Genomic DNA, 17,674 nt, shown 5'->3' on the forward strand with positions numbered 1-17,674 from the left:
AAACCTGGCAGAGATTGAGAAATTGTCTAAGGCATCCACTGGCACCCCCGATCCCACCAGCACCCGTGGAAGGTCTACCACAGCCCCATCTAAGAGGAAAAATCAAGGTTCAGAGAGGTAAAGGAATAAGTTCATGATCCCCGACAAGGGACCAGAGGACCATGATTTTCCACCCAATAGACCAGTTCCACAGCGACCAGAATAATCCTCCTCTACTGTACTTTATTTTTGGATGTGATGATGCCCTTTTCTGATTTTTTTTTTAACATTTCCTTAGCTCTTAAAGATCACACAAAAGCAGGGCTGGGGTTGTGGCTCAGCGGTAGAGTGCTCGTCTCGCACATGTGGGACCACGGGTTCGATCCTCAGTACCACAAAAAATACATAAACAAAATAAAGATATTGTGTCCATATATAGCTAAAAAAAATATTTTTTAAAAAAAGATCACACAAAAGCATTTACATATGAAATCAGATATTTGGAATTCACCTAAATAAAATAAATAAAATAGCAGTCAGAAGTTATAGTGACTATCACTTGGTATCAAGAAGGTGCTGTGGTGCTTTTATTCTTTTTTTTGTATACATTAAAAATTTTTCCATAGAAAAAGAATAAAAATTAAACTTAAAATGAACTTTTCCTGGGGCTGGCAGCTCAACTTAGGGGCAGAGCAAGTGCTTACTGTGTGCAAAGGCCTGAGTTCAATGCTAGCACTAAAAAAAAAAAAAAAGAAAGAAAGAAAGAAAAAGAAAAACTAAAGACTATAAACAAAGAATGTTTACACTACACTGCTATGTGCCAAAAGCAGAAACCAAAATGCTTCATGTACAATGATTTCAACTCTATGACAGTTAGATACAAAAAGGGAAGAGAATATACAAAAAGGAAATGTGTATGGGTGGGGGTGGAAGAACGATCTGTCCTTTCAAATTTTTCTTCCATGATGTTAAACTATCTTGCAGAAGACAGAACATTTCAGGGAAAACATGACACCCTTTTGTTTCCTACATGAGGCACGGCACAAGTCAGGGGCTGGCTGGGGGCCCTTCCTAGAAGCACCCTGGGCTCCAGGGTATTGCTGGAACTGGGGAGCAGCTGAGAAAATGGGACTAACTGGGCAGTGGAGAGGACCTCACCAGCCCTCCACTGGCCACATCTTCTCACCCTGGCTGGCAGGAAGACAGGGAGGAGATACTGACCAAAATGGGTCCTTGCTGGTATAAGGGCCACACCCACAGCCCTCCCTTTTCCAGCTGGAAGATCAGTAACGATCACCAGCTCAAAAACATATCTTCAAGCTGGGGATGTGGCTCAAGCGGTAGTGCGCTCGTGTGACATGCGTGCTGCCCGGTTTCGATCCTCAGCACCACATACAAACAACAATGTTGTGTCCACCAATAACTAAAAAATAAATATTAAAAATTCTCTCTCTCCCTCTCTCACTCTCTCTTTAAAAAAAAAAAAAAAAACATATCTTCAAGCTGGGTGCACATGCTTGTAATCCCAGCAGTTCAGGAGGCTGAGACAGGAGGATCATGAGTTCAAACCCAGCTTCAGCAAAAGCAAGGCACTAAACAACTCAGTGACACCCTGTCTCTAAACAAAGTACAGGATGTGGCTCAGTGGTGGAGTGCTCCTGAGTTCAATCCCCAGTACCAAAAACTATATATATAAATCTTCAGTGGGGGGCAGGGGGGGATTATAAGGGTAAATTATAATCAGACCATCCACATGCATAAGAAACCATCTCTGTCAAGCCATCCTCATCTCCTGTGATCCCTCAAACTGCCTCCCAATTGGATACTGGTACCCGTTTTACAGACTAGGACAGGGGGCCCACGCATGCCCTGGGCTAATTGAGCACTCCGAACAGCCTTCTCTAGCACAGCACCTGTACGAAAGGTCACATGCACTAGGAGCAAAAGGCATGGGGACCTGTACATGCTGAAGCCCCTTCCAGGCTTAGGGGATGAGCCTCATACTACCTCCTCCTCTAAAGTGCCTGGATGATATGGACTGAATGTCTGCATAACCCCCCAAACTCAAAAGTTTGAAGCCCTAGTACCCAGAGTAATGGTATTTGGAGGTGGGGGTCTTTGGAAGATAATTAGGGTCAGATGCAATTAGGAGGAGGGTGCCCCTAGTCCCCCCATGGACTCATTAAGAAGCCAGGATATCATCACCAGGAGCCAAGTCTACCAGGCCCTGATCTCTGACTTCAGCTCCCAGAACTTCAGGAACTGAACGTCGGTGGTGTTTGTTACAGCAGCCTAGGCTGAGACGAGGGAAAAGAGCAACCATGAGCTTGGGGTGGGCTTAGCACCCAAGAGGAGACTGACAAGGGGTTTGTTAGAGCCTGAGGCTGTATGAGAACAGCAAAATAAAGCTATATTCACATTATTTCCTGGCCACTAACAGCTCAAAGTCAGTGCCAATATGGAATCATCTATAAGTTTTGTTAAATGAAAAAGTTAGCACAGGAGAGCCAGTGTGTGTGTGTGTGTGTGTGTGTGTGTGGGTGTGTGGGTGTGTGTGGGTGGGTGTGTGTGTATGCACGTGCACGCGTGCACATGCTTGCCTGTACAAAGACAGCACAGGTCTAAAACACACAAGAAGGTGGCAACACATTGCCTCTGGAGACTGGGCTGGCGAGAGGGACACTTGCTTTTCATTTCATGCCCCTGATGTGCTGTGCTCTGCAATCATGCTCAGTACCACTTTTTAATAGAAGCTATCTAGTGCTATTCACAAATTGATCATTAGCCTGCCCCTGAGACTTCTGCAATTTTTTTATTTTTTTAGTTGTAGATGGACACAATAGCTATATTTTATTTATCACATTTTTATGTGGTGCTGAGAATCAAGCCCAGTGCCTCACACATGCTAGGCAAGCGCTCTACCGCTGAGCCCAGCCCCAGCCCAGACTTCTGCAATTTTATGGGTCAGGTCTCCAAACTTGTCAAGTTTGTTTCCATTTCAGTGCTGTTTTCATCAGCAGATAGACAGAAGACCCCTCACAGTTTCACACAACAGACCCAGGCACTTCCCTGTGGTCTTTCCACTGTCCACTCAGCAGTCCTACCGGCTTAATGGAATTGACAGGCAGCAAATTCATTTCCCAGGGACCTGAGCTTGACCCTTGCATGCGGACATCAGTGCAGGCCCACAAGCTCTCCAATCCCAATCCCTGCCTCCCTGGACAGCTCCTAAAGACCCAAGAGGCTACTCTGGGGAGGACAAAGGTCAGAATAGCCCTGCTATCCATGGTGACCACAGCAAAGGGGAAGGCTTTGAGCAGTCCTTCCTCCCAAAGCTTTCCCACCAGCACTGCCTCTACCTAGCTGCCCTGACATGGCCATCCCTAAAGAGATCCAAGCCTCTAAGAATCTGGACCAACAAGCAGAGGCACCCCCCAGAGGCCAAGCAAGCCTCAGGCAAGAGGCCTTGAGCTGTTTCTCCTCACCCTCCCACTGGCTCCAGAAGGGACCCTGAGGAACCCAAACTCCTAGCCAGGCTCAACTGCCATGAGCCTTCTCTCTCTTTGCCTGGCGCCCTCATGACTGGCCCTGAGGATTGTAACAGCCTGGGTTAGTGGCCAGCAGCCATCCAATGACCACTTCCTCCCCCTTCCAGGTGGAAACACTCTCAGGGTGTCCTCCCCACACTTCCTACCAGGCCTGTTCAGCTGAGTCAGGCTTTGCACATGGCTACAATCAAGTCATGGACCTGTGAGAGGCCCTCCCTGGACCAGCGCTCCCTCCAGCTCCAAGAATCCCCCAATCGATCAGCCACAGCTGCTCCTGGCTCACAGAATCCTCAGCATCCTGGCAAAAAGAGACCTCAGCTCTCCCTGAGTGGGGACAGGGCCAAGCAGCAACAGGCTGATTGTGTTTACATAACAGGAGACTGTTTCACTCCAAAACACTTCAGTGTCAAAACACCAAGGTTCCCCACAGAGACAGCAGGGCAGAGAAGACATCACCCTTCACCCTGAGCCCCAGGGAGCCTATCCCCAGGCCCTGGAAAATGCCACCCTCCAAGGTAGGGGGGGCAGTACTTTCTCCAGGATGCCCACCCACCTGGCTTCTGGGCCAAGACCCTCAAATCTGCCTTTGCTGGCCTGGCCACAGCAATAAGCCAGAACCGGGTTTATTTGAGGAGAAAGGTAAAGACAGAAGTCTCACATTTGGCTCCAATTTGTGGGGGTACTCTCCCCTTTCCTCTTGGGAACAGTGTCCTGGCCCTGGACAATACGTGTACACCCTTCAGGCCCCTACCCTGGTCTTCGCAATCCCTGTAAAAGGCTGGAAGCCATAGAAAGTAGTCCCTGCTCTCCCCCTGGCCCCCACCAGCCACTGGAACCAGAACCAGGGAGTCCCTCCACCTCCCCCTGGCTGCCACATTCACCCTACTCTCTCCAGGAACAGTTCCCAGCTTCCCTCTGGAGATTTCGCCTAGCTCCACACCCAGCCCACCCCAGTGCAGAGACAGGCACTGGCTGAGGCTGACAAATCAGAATGAGTCCAGGTCCCTGTGCACCTAGGGCCTAGGGTACTGGCTTGGAGCCAACTTGCCCAGCTCTGAATCTCAGCTCAGCCAACCACTAGCTGTGGGAACCCCAGCAAGTCTGGTTAGGAAACTGGGGTACTAAACACACCCGACAGAACTGTGGCACAGATCATAAGAGAGAGTGCACAGCGCCTAGCCCAGGGTAAAGGTCATTGTGAGCACTCATGGTACACCACAACATGGGCCTGAGAACGAAGCCACAGTGGGAGAGAACAGGAGAGCACAGACACAGGTCCAAGGACCAGCACTGAGCCCCTGAATTCACCTATGCTCAAAGCCAGAACCCTCCGAGGATTTAGCACTTACAGGAGTCAATCCTTCACCCTTTATCACAAGATCCAGTGGCACTAGGTCTCTGTTATAACCTATCACCCATGGCTAGCAGGAATCAGCCATACTTGCCTCTTAGCCGGTTGACCTTACCCTGATGACTCACCATGTCTGCTGATTAGTGGAGAGGGAGAGGACAGAGGACACAGCAGTGGGACCAGGTCTGCGGCCATCTACAAGGTCTCATTTTCTGGGCAATCCCAGCCTGCTGCTGATACAGAGGCACACCAGAACTACCCACATCCCAGTGGCTGCCCTAGGGAAGGTGACAACCACCCACTCCCCCAACCCTTTCCAGGACAGCATCCCAAAAGCAAAGAATTCCTAGCAAAGCTAAAGGAAAGACCCTGACAGGAGGGGGCTACCAACCAAGGTCCACTGACAGAAACCACTTGCACCACTTAAAATCTCGCAGCCCAGGGACAACTCAGCAGTTTTGCTACAGGCACCTGGTGGGATCCTCAAGCTCAGGAAGCACGTTCCCCACCAGCTGGGGCACCCTGCCTGTTTATTTACAAGGCTAGAAGCTGGGCCAGGACCTGCCACCCCACCCCACAGCTTCAGCCCATTGCAAAGCAGCCAAGGGCACTGGGCACCCAAATCTCCTTGAACACAGGGTCGAGGTAAGGACTGGGTGTAGGAAACAGAACTTCTCTCACACTGGACTCCACACCGCGGCCCAGGCCACTCTAGGGAGGCGACAACAAGCCTCTGACGGGAGAGCTAGCATCTCCTTTCTTTTTCAAGGTTCCCAGAACAAAAGTTAGGACTTTCATAAAATCTTAAAGTAAGTCAGCTTTAGGGTCAGCAAGACCAGCTTCTAATCTAAGCCGCCCCTGCAGGCTCTGCAGCTTGGGGCTCACAGCACAGTCCTCCAGAGTCACTGTCCCACTCATGTAAGGCAGTGAGGATGCAGGGCACAGAGGAAAGTCCATCCTGCAGAGAGAAGACAACAGACCACCACCATTTTATTCCTCATGAAGAAACTCTGAGCCCAAGGTCCTGATGGGGATCAGCCTGGCACACTGTGGCTTAACGACCATCCCAGAACACTCACCAGCCGTCCCTAACCCAGGAGCTCCCCACACCCAACAGGCACTCGTGTGTGAGCATGGGAAGGAAGGAGTGGGGTGCCTTTCAAAAGAAGATGCTAGGCCCACCCCAGATCCCTTCCGGGGGTGCGTAAACACAGGCACAAACAGTAGGAACAGTGCCCCAGTGTGGATGCCCCAGTGTGGGCACCAGATGTTTCCTTACCTCCGCAGCCCAGCCCTGGCTGCTGGGTGGAAATAGGGTGTGAAGCAGAAATGAAAGTGAAACTGCCACAGAGAGATCTCCTTGCACCCCTGCACCCACCTACCTCACTTGCCCCAGTCCTCCCGGAGACCAGTGAGCTGGTCAGTGGCACTGGAAGACACCCAAAAAAAAAGACTGCAGGGGAGCTACCTGCTGCCTGGGCTGGGCTCCCACCAGAGACGCCTGGGACCCCAGGCCCACCCTGGAAGAGAAGGCAGGCTGGACTCCTGTCACTGACCAGGCACCACCGTGCTCACAGCCCCAGGGTGCAATGCCACTTGGACTGGACTGCACGATGCAGGAGAAGAAACCAGCAAGGTGGATCACATGCCCCAGCACCTGCAGCCAGGTGGCCAAGTCTCAAGCTGAGTTTACTGCCATCTCAGCCACCCACCACCTAACTGGGTGGTGGGCCCAACAACTGCACACAGAAGATGCCCAAAAAAGAACCTTTGGTTTTCTTCTGAAGTTGAGTGCCATGCCTTAGTGGCAGGAAAAAGACAGCATGGTTTCAGGAGTCAGCCAGCCCTGAGAATAAATCCCAGCTCCGACACTCACAGTGGTCATTTCGCTTCTCCCTGAGCCTCAGTTCTCATCTAGCAAATGGACACACACTACCCATCTTGGAGGGTATGCTTCCAATCTACAATCATGCCTGGCCCATGGTGGGTTCTCCCCCCTGAGATCTGGCACGAGCCATTGGGCAAAGGAGCAGAGGGGAAGTAAAACAGCCCTCCTAGGCACAGCAGCCACCTAACAAGCTCCGCGTCCTTCGGTCCCAACTTGGGCCCTCCCCAGGCCATAGGCAGATAGCAGCTGAGGAATCCATGCATTCACAGCACAAACTGCAGAGGAAAACACAGCTTGCACCAGTGCCCCTCCCAGTCCAGGCCTGAAATCAGGATCAAATCTAGACAGAGTGGTCCCAGGAAGGTCTCCCATGCAAAACTAGCTCCTTTCAAGCCTCCAGATCCACCGTTCAGTACTCTATAGCAAACCAGAAGCCAGAGGCAAGAAATCCTAACAGGTAGGGAGAAGGGATTTCCCAAAAGGCAGCTACCAGCAGGAAGAGCTGGGCAGCAGCTGTGCCCTGCCTTGCCTGGCCAGATGGGGCTCCCTCCAGGGTCTTCTAGCCCAAGTGCTGAGGAGAGAGTCGGGAATCCACACTGTGCAGCCAGGAGCACTGGGGACAGAGACCTCCCTGGAAAGCTCTGCAACACCCTCCTGGAGATCCCCATCCCCAGAAGTCTGCAGTGTTGGCTCAGCCTTGTTGAACTCAGTGCTTCCCATGTCTGACAGTTTTGGAGTGAGGTCGAGAGACACACTTAGGAAATAGCAGTTTGAGTTTGCCAGAAGCATCTTCAGGGTGCTCCACAAAAAGACCACAGTCCCTTCCCCTGAGAGCGTCATGTCTGAGGAGGGCTGGGCACAAGGACATGCCGCTCTCATCAGTGCTCCTTATACCTTCTGTTGGGCAAGCACTGTTAGGCAGTGACAAATGACTGCCAAGGAGAACAAGCATCAGATGTTCACCTGCAGAGAGAATATAACAGACCACCACCATTTTATTCCTCATGAAGAAACCCTGAGCCCAAGGTCCTGATGGGATCAGCCTGGCACACTGTGGCTTAACGACCATCCCAGAACACTCACCAGCCATCAGTTGGGGGCATCTGCCCACCCCACCCCCAGGGCACTGAGGCCTAACCCTGGCTCTGGGAAATGACAGCTTACCTGGGCCCACCCACCCCAAGGTCCAGAGCTGCTTATTCCCTGAACAAAAAGGCTAGACTCAAGGCAGACCAAGTGCGTTGTCTGATCCTCAGTCCAGAGCACAGCTGTAGCTCCTCCAGGCCTTCTCCACTGTCAGGGAACAGACGCAGTATGGACACCCTCATGCTTCCTCTGACCACCTGTCTAAAGCCTGCAGTCATGACCAGAGCTACCTCTTCCCTCGGTGGCTCCCCTGGGTGCATGTGGAACTCAGAACCCAGGACCAAGGCAGTCAGACAGTGAACACTGCCCACCCTTCAGCTTCTGCAGGGAGCTCTCAGTCCCCTCATTAAACGCCACCTCCTCAGAGAGGCCACAGAATGCTAAGTGGTGGCAGCCACCCCACCACAGTTCTCTGGTTTGCAGATTTCCTGGTTCTGCTTGCACCCTGAGTGTGTCCAGTGCATCTGAGGCTGCTTACCCTCCTCTCCCAGGCTCCAGAGGCAGAGGCCAGCACAGAGCACAGGGTGCTGAGGCAGATGCTGGGGAGCTGCTGAGCAAATCAAAGAACAAGGCCCACAAGCTCCCCAACCTGCTCCTCCCGCCATCACGCCAGAGGCTTCCTCCTGGACCAGAGGATACGGAGTCACAAGAGGCTTTGGTTGAGCCAAAAGGACATGGAAAAGGCTTCCAAAACCAGCAGGACAAACTTTTCAGCTCCTATGTGCCTGTGGTAGACAGGGTTCCAGCAATAAATAAAACCACTCAAGTCTCTACCTTCACGGAATCTATTTTTTAAAAGTGAAACAGACAATAAGCAAGACAGTGAACACAAATAGACAGAGAAGGAGCAAGCCCAGCCACTGGGGTTCCCTAAGCAAGTTGAAGCTTCAACTTGAGCAAAAGGAGGAAAAATAAGACCTCTCCAGAAGCCGGAAGGGCCTCTGGCCTGACTGTGCATACTGATTCACTCTCCAGGGGCAGCTGGTGGCTAGCAGAGCCCATTAGGTAGGCTCTGCTGGCAGGCATGCCCTGGGACACCCTGAAGTTTAACAGAGAAGGGCACCCAGTGTTCATGGGCCTGGGGGAGCCAGGATCGAGAGCTCCCTCCTGGAAGTGTTTCTCCAATCTCCAGCCAGTAACAGATCAACCCTGCTAACCCCTAAAAGTTGGGGGTAAGGGGGTGTCCTAAGAACTAGCATTGTGTTGGCTTATAAAAGCCCATGAAGCCCTGCTGGGGAATCACAGCCACAAGGCTGTTTCCTGAGGAGACCTGTAGCAAGACGACAAGGCCCAGAGGGATTTGAACAGCCCAATGGGAATGGGACAACCTGTTCCAGCATGCACCCTGGGTCCCACCTCCAGAGGAGGCTTCAGTGAGCAGGGGGCAGGAACCCTGGTACTAGAGCAGGGCGTCCTCTGCCATAGCCCCTCTGTGTGACTCTGGACATGCCAGGCCTGGGTTTCCCTCCCAGGACTGCAACACCTTCCAAAGCAAGGCCACACCAATTTAGGCCAGCTCTCCAAGGCCCAATTCATGCAGGAAGGGGTTAGGGGTTCAGTCAGTGGCTCTGCCAAGGAAGGAAGAAGGTGCCACAGCATACCCTTGGAAGTAAACTTACCAGCCAAATGCAAAATATAAATGGGGACAGAAACCCTGCTTACATCCAGCTGCTCAGGAATTGTACTTACAAGGCACTTCACTGGGATTTTATTAGATAATCCAAACCTGCTAGTCCACTGGGAGAAATAACTAGTGGAGACAGAGTGGTTCAATGCTTCGGATCAGAGGCACCCAGCCTGCCATGCCAATAAGCCTAGCTCTGCCTGGTGATGCCTAGTCAGCCCCAACAATGTGAATTCCTGCATCTCACTACCAGAAGAGAAACACAAGCACAAGCCTGTTCTAAATCACTAACAGAAAGGGCATTTCCAGGAAGTCCAGCACAAACTCTCCAATCTCCACACTTAAAAAGATGAGAGTATCACCTTGCAGTCAAATAATTTTCTCAGCTTCCTCACCCATAAAATGGTGAGAACAGCAGTCCATGGGGGCAGGAGTGGGCACTGTGGGATTCAGATGGGCCATGCATTAAAGGAAAATAGAACCATCAGGGAAGCCGCAAACCCCACACCCCATGATCAGCTAACATCAGAGACCTCAGGGCCACTTGCAAACTACCAAATCCAAGAACAACACCAAATGGGTGTCACATGGTAGTCAGCTGTAGAGCTTGGCCTGAAACCTTCACAGCCTCATCAAAGACATTCTGCATCCAGATGGGTATTTGCTCTGACAAGAAGTCCAGTCTACTCCCTAGGAGGCTGGCAGGAAAGGCTTATTTGCAAGGTTGAGTTATGGATATTCCCCACGTGCCACACAAAGGAAACCTAAGTCAGAACCTCCTCCCACCTCCACGCCTCCAAGATGGTGGCAAATCCTGCCATTAAAATCAACGAATAAATACCAACCCAGATTGGTATCACTGAATTCTGGAAAAGAGCCTCCTTTCTCCTTCTGCAGAATCTCCTGGAAGACTTCCAGCCCAAAGTGCTAAGCCATCCTGGAACACAGTGGCCTCAGGATGGCTCTGATTTAAAGGAAAAAATGGGGATGGTGGGTAGCTCAGTAGAAGAGTGCTCATCTAGCATGTGAAAGGCCCAGGGTTCAATTCCTTGCACTACCAAAAAGAAGAAGAAATGTAGGGTCCAAGGGAAAGGGATAGGCCCAACAGCACCTACTCTCCCTGGCATGCTCTAGGCACTGTACCCCAACCCCCAGCCCAACACCAAGCATGGATTCTAGAAGGCTTTCAGTAAACCTGAGCATCAGTGAACTCCATGGTGCCTTCTGGGAACTTTACAAATGGGTCCTCAGTGGGAAAAGATGCAGAGACAAACAACGTGCATGGTTTGAGATGGCTCCCTGAGCATGAGTCCCAAAAGCAGAGTGGGCCTAGCTGGATTCTGATGCTCTGAAGACAAGAACTTCACAGGCATTCTCCTGCTGAGCCTCTACAATGGCTGGGCCTCAGCTGGCAAGGAGACACCTAGTAAACAAGGAGGCTGTACTCTAGGTGGCAAGGCTCCAGCCTGAGCTCAGGGAAGCCCTCCAACAGGCTGTGCCAGTCCCTTCTGCATGCGGAGTCTCATTTTCCCCATCTCTCCACCCCTGGCTGCTAGAAGGATGAGATGCGAGGAGGTACTTAGAAGCAACTCATTAAAAATCAGCTGTCGTTATAGTAAAGACAGACAATGTTCACCCACACGGTATATCAGAGGGCTTCATGATGCCACGTGCCTCTGTCACAACCTCCTGTAGCTCCACCGGCAGAAAAGGACCTGATGGAGAGGCACAGAAAACATGAACGAGAGGAACCCAGGCCAGCCAGCATTCCCCAAAGGAGCACCACAGGGACAAAACAAACACAGAAGCTCCCTGAAATTTCCCAATCTGTCCGACCCACAACTTTAGTCCTCCACTGCTTCTTGGGGGCCTCTTCTAGGCACCTTGAAAAAGCCACAAAGAGAGGGTATGAGGTGGCCCCAGCCTAGGAACTGGGAGGCAGGTGGGAGGGGAAAATGAACTCAACCAGAGCCATGTCCTGTGTCTCCACAGAGAGGGGAAGACACAGAGGAGGAACAGGAACAAACAGTACCACTGAAAACAAGCTGATTCCAAGGCTCATCTGCTGGCTGGCCAGAGGCCCCATCCTATCACAGCTGAAAGGGCTGGCCCTTGTACCTGCCTCATGTAGGTGGGGCACTTCCCAGGACTTAGCTCAACCACCTATTGATGCCACCCACAGGCATTGACCTCTGGGAGAACAGGGCACTACACTTGTGGAGGGCACAACTCAGTCTTGCAAGGAAAGTGTCCCTAGCTAGGGACAAAACAGAAGCAGCTGGACCCTGAGAAGAGAACAAGGGCACCTTCTGTTGGAAGTGCCCAGAAAGAAAGGCTTTGCTCTCTGAGCACATCTCAAGGTCACTAGGTTGGACTCAATGCAGAAGGCACAGGAAAAGAGCAGAAGTATGGAGTCTGCTCTCTCTGGCACCCATTTCCACATCTGTAAAACAAGGCTGGAAGAGACAACCTCTCCATGTCTTGATAAGGTTTTTATAAGGCCTGACACTGAACTAAACAACTCATCCCAGGCCAGTCCAACAATTCCCTCTGGTGAGGGCACTGCCCCCAAACATTCAGAGCAACATCAAGTCATCTCCAACATCCCTGGACTTTTCAATATAGAATTCATCATCCATAAATACTGATCATCCATCAATACTGAAGGACTGCACCCTCAGAGTCTGAGTGATGAAGACAACCATCCACACTGTCTCATGGACATTCACACCAAACAAAACAGCATAGGCCCCGGTCACCATCCCAACAGTTGGAAGATTTTGCAGCCAGCATAGAAATGTGGCCACCAGAGGGCACTGCCCTGGAAGTGGAAGAAGAAACAAAAACTCCTTTTGGTGTTTTCTTTTCCTTCTTAAGCTTACCCAACAAAACATCTAAAGCTTCGGTAATGAAAACAGAGTGGGCTTCCTGGGGTTCTAGAATGGCCTAGAGGCCTTTGCCTTCTTTTTGAAGCCAATATTTGGACAAAGGAAGGCAATCAGACCTTGAACTCAACAGCCCTTCTACAAAAATTAACACTCTACTCCCAATTTTCCCCAGAACAGTTGCCCCTCTGGGTGCCCTGAGCCCCTACCCCTTCAAAGGCAGGGGGGGTCCAAAAGAAAGGCAAGCCAGCAGGTCTGGCATGAGGTCCCAGCCCTGAGTCAGCCTGGACTCTTTTACTAGAGGCTGCTAATTACTGAGTAAAACCTACCAACCCAAGGACAAATCTCAAGCTTTGGTTACAGAAAGAGTGACACAACGCATTATCAGTAAAAAAGGTGCAAAGTGTTAACTGGGATCTCCCAAGTCTTACATGATGACGGCAGGGGGAGCTCCAGTGCCCCACATCACAACTGGACTTCCAGAAAGCCACAGGGGCTTCTCCAAATTTCTTCAGTGTCTAGGGCACCCTTTTCATAAGAGTGTGTATCTGGGGTGCAATACTCCAATGTCCTATTTCAATGTTCCAGAAGCCCTATACCCCATCGTCAAAGCTCTGGCTCCGAGTTCCTCCTGATTTCCTTATAAACTCCTAGGGCCACTCTGCACGCCTTGCTGGCCATGAAAATCCCAACGAAGCCTGTTTGGGAGAGGCAGCCAACCAGCAGAAAGTGCCTGTGCTACTTGCACTGGATGGAGGTGCAGAAAGCCCTGGGGACAGCAGTGAGGAGCACCCAGGTGCTGCCAGCATGTGCCAATTCAGATGGTGCCTTGCCCTGCACACCAAGGATAAAGAGACCCAACTATTCCATTCTCCTAGATGTCTGGGCACTCAACAGGGTCAAAAATGCAACTGGGGCCCATTTTCAAAAATCAAATCTACCAAATGGAGACACTGCGTAACAAAGGTTTCCACCTGGAGTTTGCAAACGGCTTGGGAAATCAGAGCCTCTCAGGCTTTCATTGAAAAGGGAATTTAACAGTATTTCAGGGGCAAAGTCACAGTTGTGGAGCAAGACAAGGGACACTTGACACAAGACTCCATACTTCTGTAATTTACCAAGAATGTAATCTACCGAACGCTGTTTCCACCACTGAGCATGGTGGAAGGGGGGCAGTCAGCAGATGGCAGAAGGCCATACATTTACACAGCCCCTTCTTTACACAAGCCACTCCTAAGCCAAGGGACCCAGGAAAGTACCCCACCCCTCTCGCTAGCTGGTCGGTACCCCTTCCCAGACACGTGGCCTAGAATCACCACCCTGGCCAATTTGCAAGGCTGTTGTGAGGCTCTAATGAGACAGCAAATCACCACATACAAGCCAAGTATTGCTGCTCGCTTCAATGGGGCTCAACCGAGTGATATGCAATGACAGCTCCAAGAGCCGAGCACACGCGTGGCACGTAGTAGGTGGCCCATAAACGTTGGTGCCCTTCTCCACTACGGGGAAGGTGACCAAGGAAGACAAACACGTCTGTGCAAAAGTACCCTCAAACCCCCAGCTGACAGCGTGGACCCCCGGATTGCCCAGGACCTCCGCCAGTCTCCAGAAGCGCTCCCCGCGCGGCTGGGGGCTTCGGGGCCAGGCACAGTGCACCTGAGAGCTCTGGTCCGAGCCATCGCCCATACTGGCCACCGCTCCCCTCCGACTTGCCGGCGGCCCCACGGCCACCTGGCTCCGCGCACGCAGCCTCCGCGCTCACCGCTCCTTCCCGTTTTGCCCTCGCCTCCCCAGCGACCGCTGAGGCTGAGCCGGGCTGAGGCTGAGCCGGGCTGAGGCCGGGGGTCCCCGGGCGTCGGAGCCGCGTCCCTCTTTACCTGCACAGCTCGGCGAAGGCCTGGAAATTGAGCTTCTTGATTTTCTTCTCGCTCAGCCAGTAGCCAACTCTCTTCCCTTTGAGAAAGGTCTGCATCTTCCTCCTCGGGCGCGGAGCCTGGGTCCGGAGGAAATCGCCCACAGGCCGAGTCCGGGGCCGGCGCGCGCCGCGAGCGTGCGGGCACCTCCTCCCGGCGGCGGGGACGCGGAACGGGCTCCGGCGCGCAGTCCTGCGGGAGGGGCGCGGGCGGGGAGGGGCGGCCCGCGGAGGAGGGCTCAGCGCGGCGCGCCACTGGCTGGCCCGGCGGGGTGGCCCGCCCGCCTGCGACGCGCCCGCCCGCCCCCGCCACCCGCGGGGCTCGCCGCCCGCCGCCTGCCCGCGGGCTGCGCCGGGCCGGGCCGCCGAGGGGGGAGGCCGGGCCTCGGCGACGCCGCCCCCGCCCGGCCCGCGCGCCTCCCTCCCGCCGCGCGGGCCCGAGCAACACGCCCTCCCGCGGCGGCGGCGGGGGCTGCGCGCCGCCCGAGCCGGGCCTCCCCGCCGCTCGAGCTAGACCCGGCGGGGCGCACGCGGCCGCCCCCGCCCGCCAGCGGTCCTCACCCGCGGCCGCCGCGTCTTCGCGCTCAGCCCGCCGAGAAGCCGGCGGCGACGCCCGCGCTGCCCGGCCGGCTGCCTCGGGAGGCCGCCGGGCAGCGCGCGGAGGAAGCGCGGGCGGCCGCCAGGGGGCAGCGCCGCCGCCTCTTAAAGGCGCAGCGCCCTCCCTGGTAGCTGTTGGGCGCCTGTATGTGTCTCGGTGGAGGCGAGGACGGCTTTTAGGTTGGCCCTGGCCGAGTGCTCTGACACGTTAAGTGGGCGAGGGGAGGGAATCGTAGCGTGGGCACTTTGTGCCTGTCCTTTGGGGGTGGCCAAGCCGCCGAGCTTCGTTCCTCGCCCGCATCCCTTGAGCGGTTGTCAGCCCCCCAAGGCGATTCGGTGCAACTGCAGCGGGGAGCAGGAACGTGGAATGAGATCTCCTCCCATCCCAGAGGAGGCTAACCGGGCCGGCTTAGCACGTTGACCACCACCCCACACCCGGGTCCCTCTGGAGGACAGAGGAAAGCGCCAAGGATGAGCCGGAACATCCCCCTCCCTCCCCCCCCCCCCCGCAGGCCCTTCCCTCGACGGGGGGCAGGGGGCGGGGCGAGGTCCGAGTCTGGATTCGCTGACCCCCACCTGCCCTCCCAGGCCCTGTGGGCACTACCCAGCGTCCCTGCCCACAGAGACCTCCCTGTGTGGGGAGGAGAAATGGACACCTCTCAGGCAGGAAAACTGGGTTCCTGTGCAGAGCTCAGGAAACTCTCTTGAGGAGACATTTGAACTGGTCTTGGGAAATAAGGAAGATTATTCCGGCCTGAGAACAAGAAAGGCTTGGCTTGAGGAGGGAGAAAGGAAAGAGCCAAGTTGTAAGGGACTGGACTAAACTCGAGCCAGGCTCCTCTGAGTTCTTCTTTCTGCCTAGGCCCTGACCTTGGCCTCTGTCCTTGGGCCCCCTAGTCGTTTTTTGTTTTGTTTTGTTTTCCAGCAGAAGTCCTGCTGAGTCAGGAAAATCCGCCACCTTTGGTATCAGATCACCCTTGCCTGCCTGCAGTAAGAATCCTGTCAAGTCCCAGAGCCTTGAGGTCTCTGCTTAGTAATTTTCCACAAACCGACCCCCTACAATGTTCCTGGACTATAAATTCCCAGTTTTCCCGTTGCCATCCGAGTGGCACTAAGTCTCTCCCCTGATATAAAACACACACACCCCCATTGGAGTAGTGGGCTTCTTAAAGTCTTCCTTGCTGTCTGTAACAAATGCCTTTATTTTTTCTTTAACAGGGGAGGGAAAGAATGGGAGTGGGAAGTAGACAGTCAAGGGTGGGAGTCGGGACTCTGTCTTGGATGGGGGATCTGAGATCCCAGGGGCTCTGTGGTCTGCAAGGCCACATAGCCAGTGAGGAGGGGCTTTGCACCCTAGGCCACCTAGAAAGGAAGGGGCGCTAGCATCAAGGGTCAGTGCTGCACCTTAGAGAGGCTGCTCCCCAGAGCTCATGGCAAGGACACCCCCTGGCTGAGGCAAGAAATGGAAAGAGGAAGACTGAAGGAACAAGAAAGGGGCCAACAATCACTGTTTGACTGTCACATCAATAGTAGAAGATCCCTTAACACAGGCAAAGGCTGAAAGTGCTCTGTGTTCCTAGGAGCAGAGAGAGCAGTCGGGTGGGTACTCCAGGAGGCTTCCTGGGGTTGCTTTCCTCCAACAAACACAGGGAGCCTGGTGCCTCACAGCAGTGGGGCACAGAGATGAGTGAGACTGAGTCCCAGGAAAGGGATACAAGCCACTGATGGGAAACATGGTGAGAGCCACAAAAGAAATGCAAGGGGAGAGGACTATCAGCTCTGTTGTTGGGTCTGGGGACTATGTGTGGCACTGGATCTTGAAGGATGAGTAGGAGTTCAGGAAGGGGAGACACTCCAGGCAAAGGGGAGAACAGGTGCAAAGGTTCAAAGAATGAAGAGCGAGAACGCTGTAACTCATCAGGTGTGGAAAGATAGAATGAGAAGGGACATGTGTCCTGAGCAATGGACCATGGGTGTTGGGAAGGACACTGGAGATGGGGGGTGCACATGCACAGAATTGCCTCCCAATGGGCAGGTGGAAAAGCTCTGGGTATCCTCATCCTCCAAATGGGGATAAAATGCTCCCCACACATGGCTGATGAGATGATTTAAGGTGCCAAGAGAGAACTCGGGGCTGGGGATGTGGCTCAAGCGGTAGTGCACTTGCCTGCCATGCGTGTGGCCCGGGTTCCATCCTCAGCACCACATACAGACAAAGATGTTTTGTCCGCCAAATGCTAAAAAAAAATAAATATTTTAAAAAAATTCTATCTTTCCCTCTCTCTCATTCTCTCTCATTCTTTCTTTAAAAAGAGAGAGAGAGAGAGAGAGAGAGAACTCATGTGAGGGCCTAATATGTATAAAGCACAGAGAATCTTCAGGGTTCCGGAAAGCCTCTCCACCAAGGCCCAGCTCCAGCATCTGCGTTCTTCCCCTGGTTACAGCTGGCCAAAACCCATCCCCAACACAACCCCCTTCCTTCTGATCTGAGTTGCAACCAGAATGAGGCTTGTCCCACTGGGACTTCCACAAACTTCTACTTGCTCCATCTCATGCAGGAGCACTCCATCTCGTTGGCTATGTGGCCTTGCAGACCACAGAGCCCCTGGGATCTCAGATCCTCCATCCAAGTTCATAAGATCGGCCCTGCTCCACAAGAGCACTTCAGAATATGAATACCAGTGGCTGTGCCATCTATGATGCTTCATGTTGTATGTTGTGAAGGTGCCAGGGGACAGGGGAAA

The 17,674-nt window shown here is 53.3% G+C and overlaps 1 protein-coding gene across 3 annotated transcripts in view; it reads right to left on the reverse strand.

The window, feature by feature from the left end:
- Itpk1 (inositol-tetrakisphosphate 1-kinase) overlaps positions 1 to 15,011 on the reverse strand; it is a 133,736-nt gene extending 118,725 nt beyond the window's left edge. Inside the window, exons 1-2 of one of the 3 annotated variants that reach the window (XM_078050743.1) lie at positions 14,895 to 15,011; positions 14,299 to 14,526 (exon numbers count right to left, since the gene is read on the reverse strand). In XM_078050743.1, coding sequence (XP_077906869.1) covers positions 14,299 to 14,393 — 95 coding nt within the window. In that variant the 5' untranslated portion in view covers positions 14,394 to 14,526; positions 14,895 to 15,011. Of the gene's footprint in view, positions 1 to 14,298; positions 14,563 to 14,894 lie in introns of those variants that run through there. The other 2 variants (XM_078050744.1, XM_013364689.3) reach the window with 2 other exon arrangements.
- Positions 15,012 to 17,674: the final 2,663 nt, after the last annotated feature.

This window comes from Ictidomys tridecemlineatus, chromosome 5, assembly GCF_052094955.1.
Source record: "Ictidomys tridecemlineatus isolate mIctTri1 chromosome 5, mIctTri1.hap1, whole genome shotgun sequence".
Lineage (NCBI taxonomy): Eukaryota > Metazoa > Chordata > Mammalia > Rodentia > Sciuridae > Ictidomys > Ictidomys tridecemlineatus.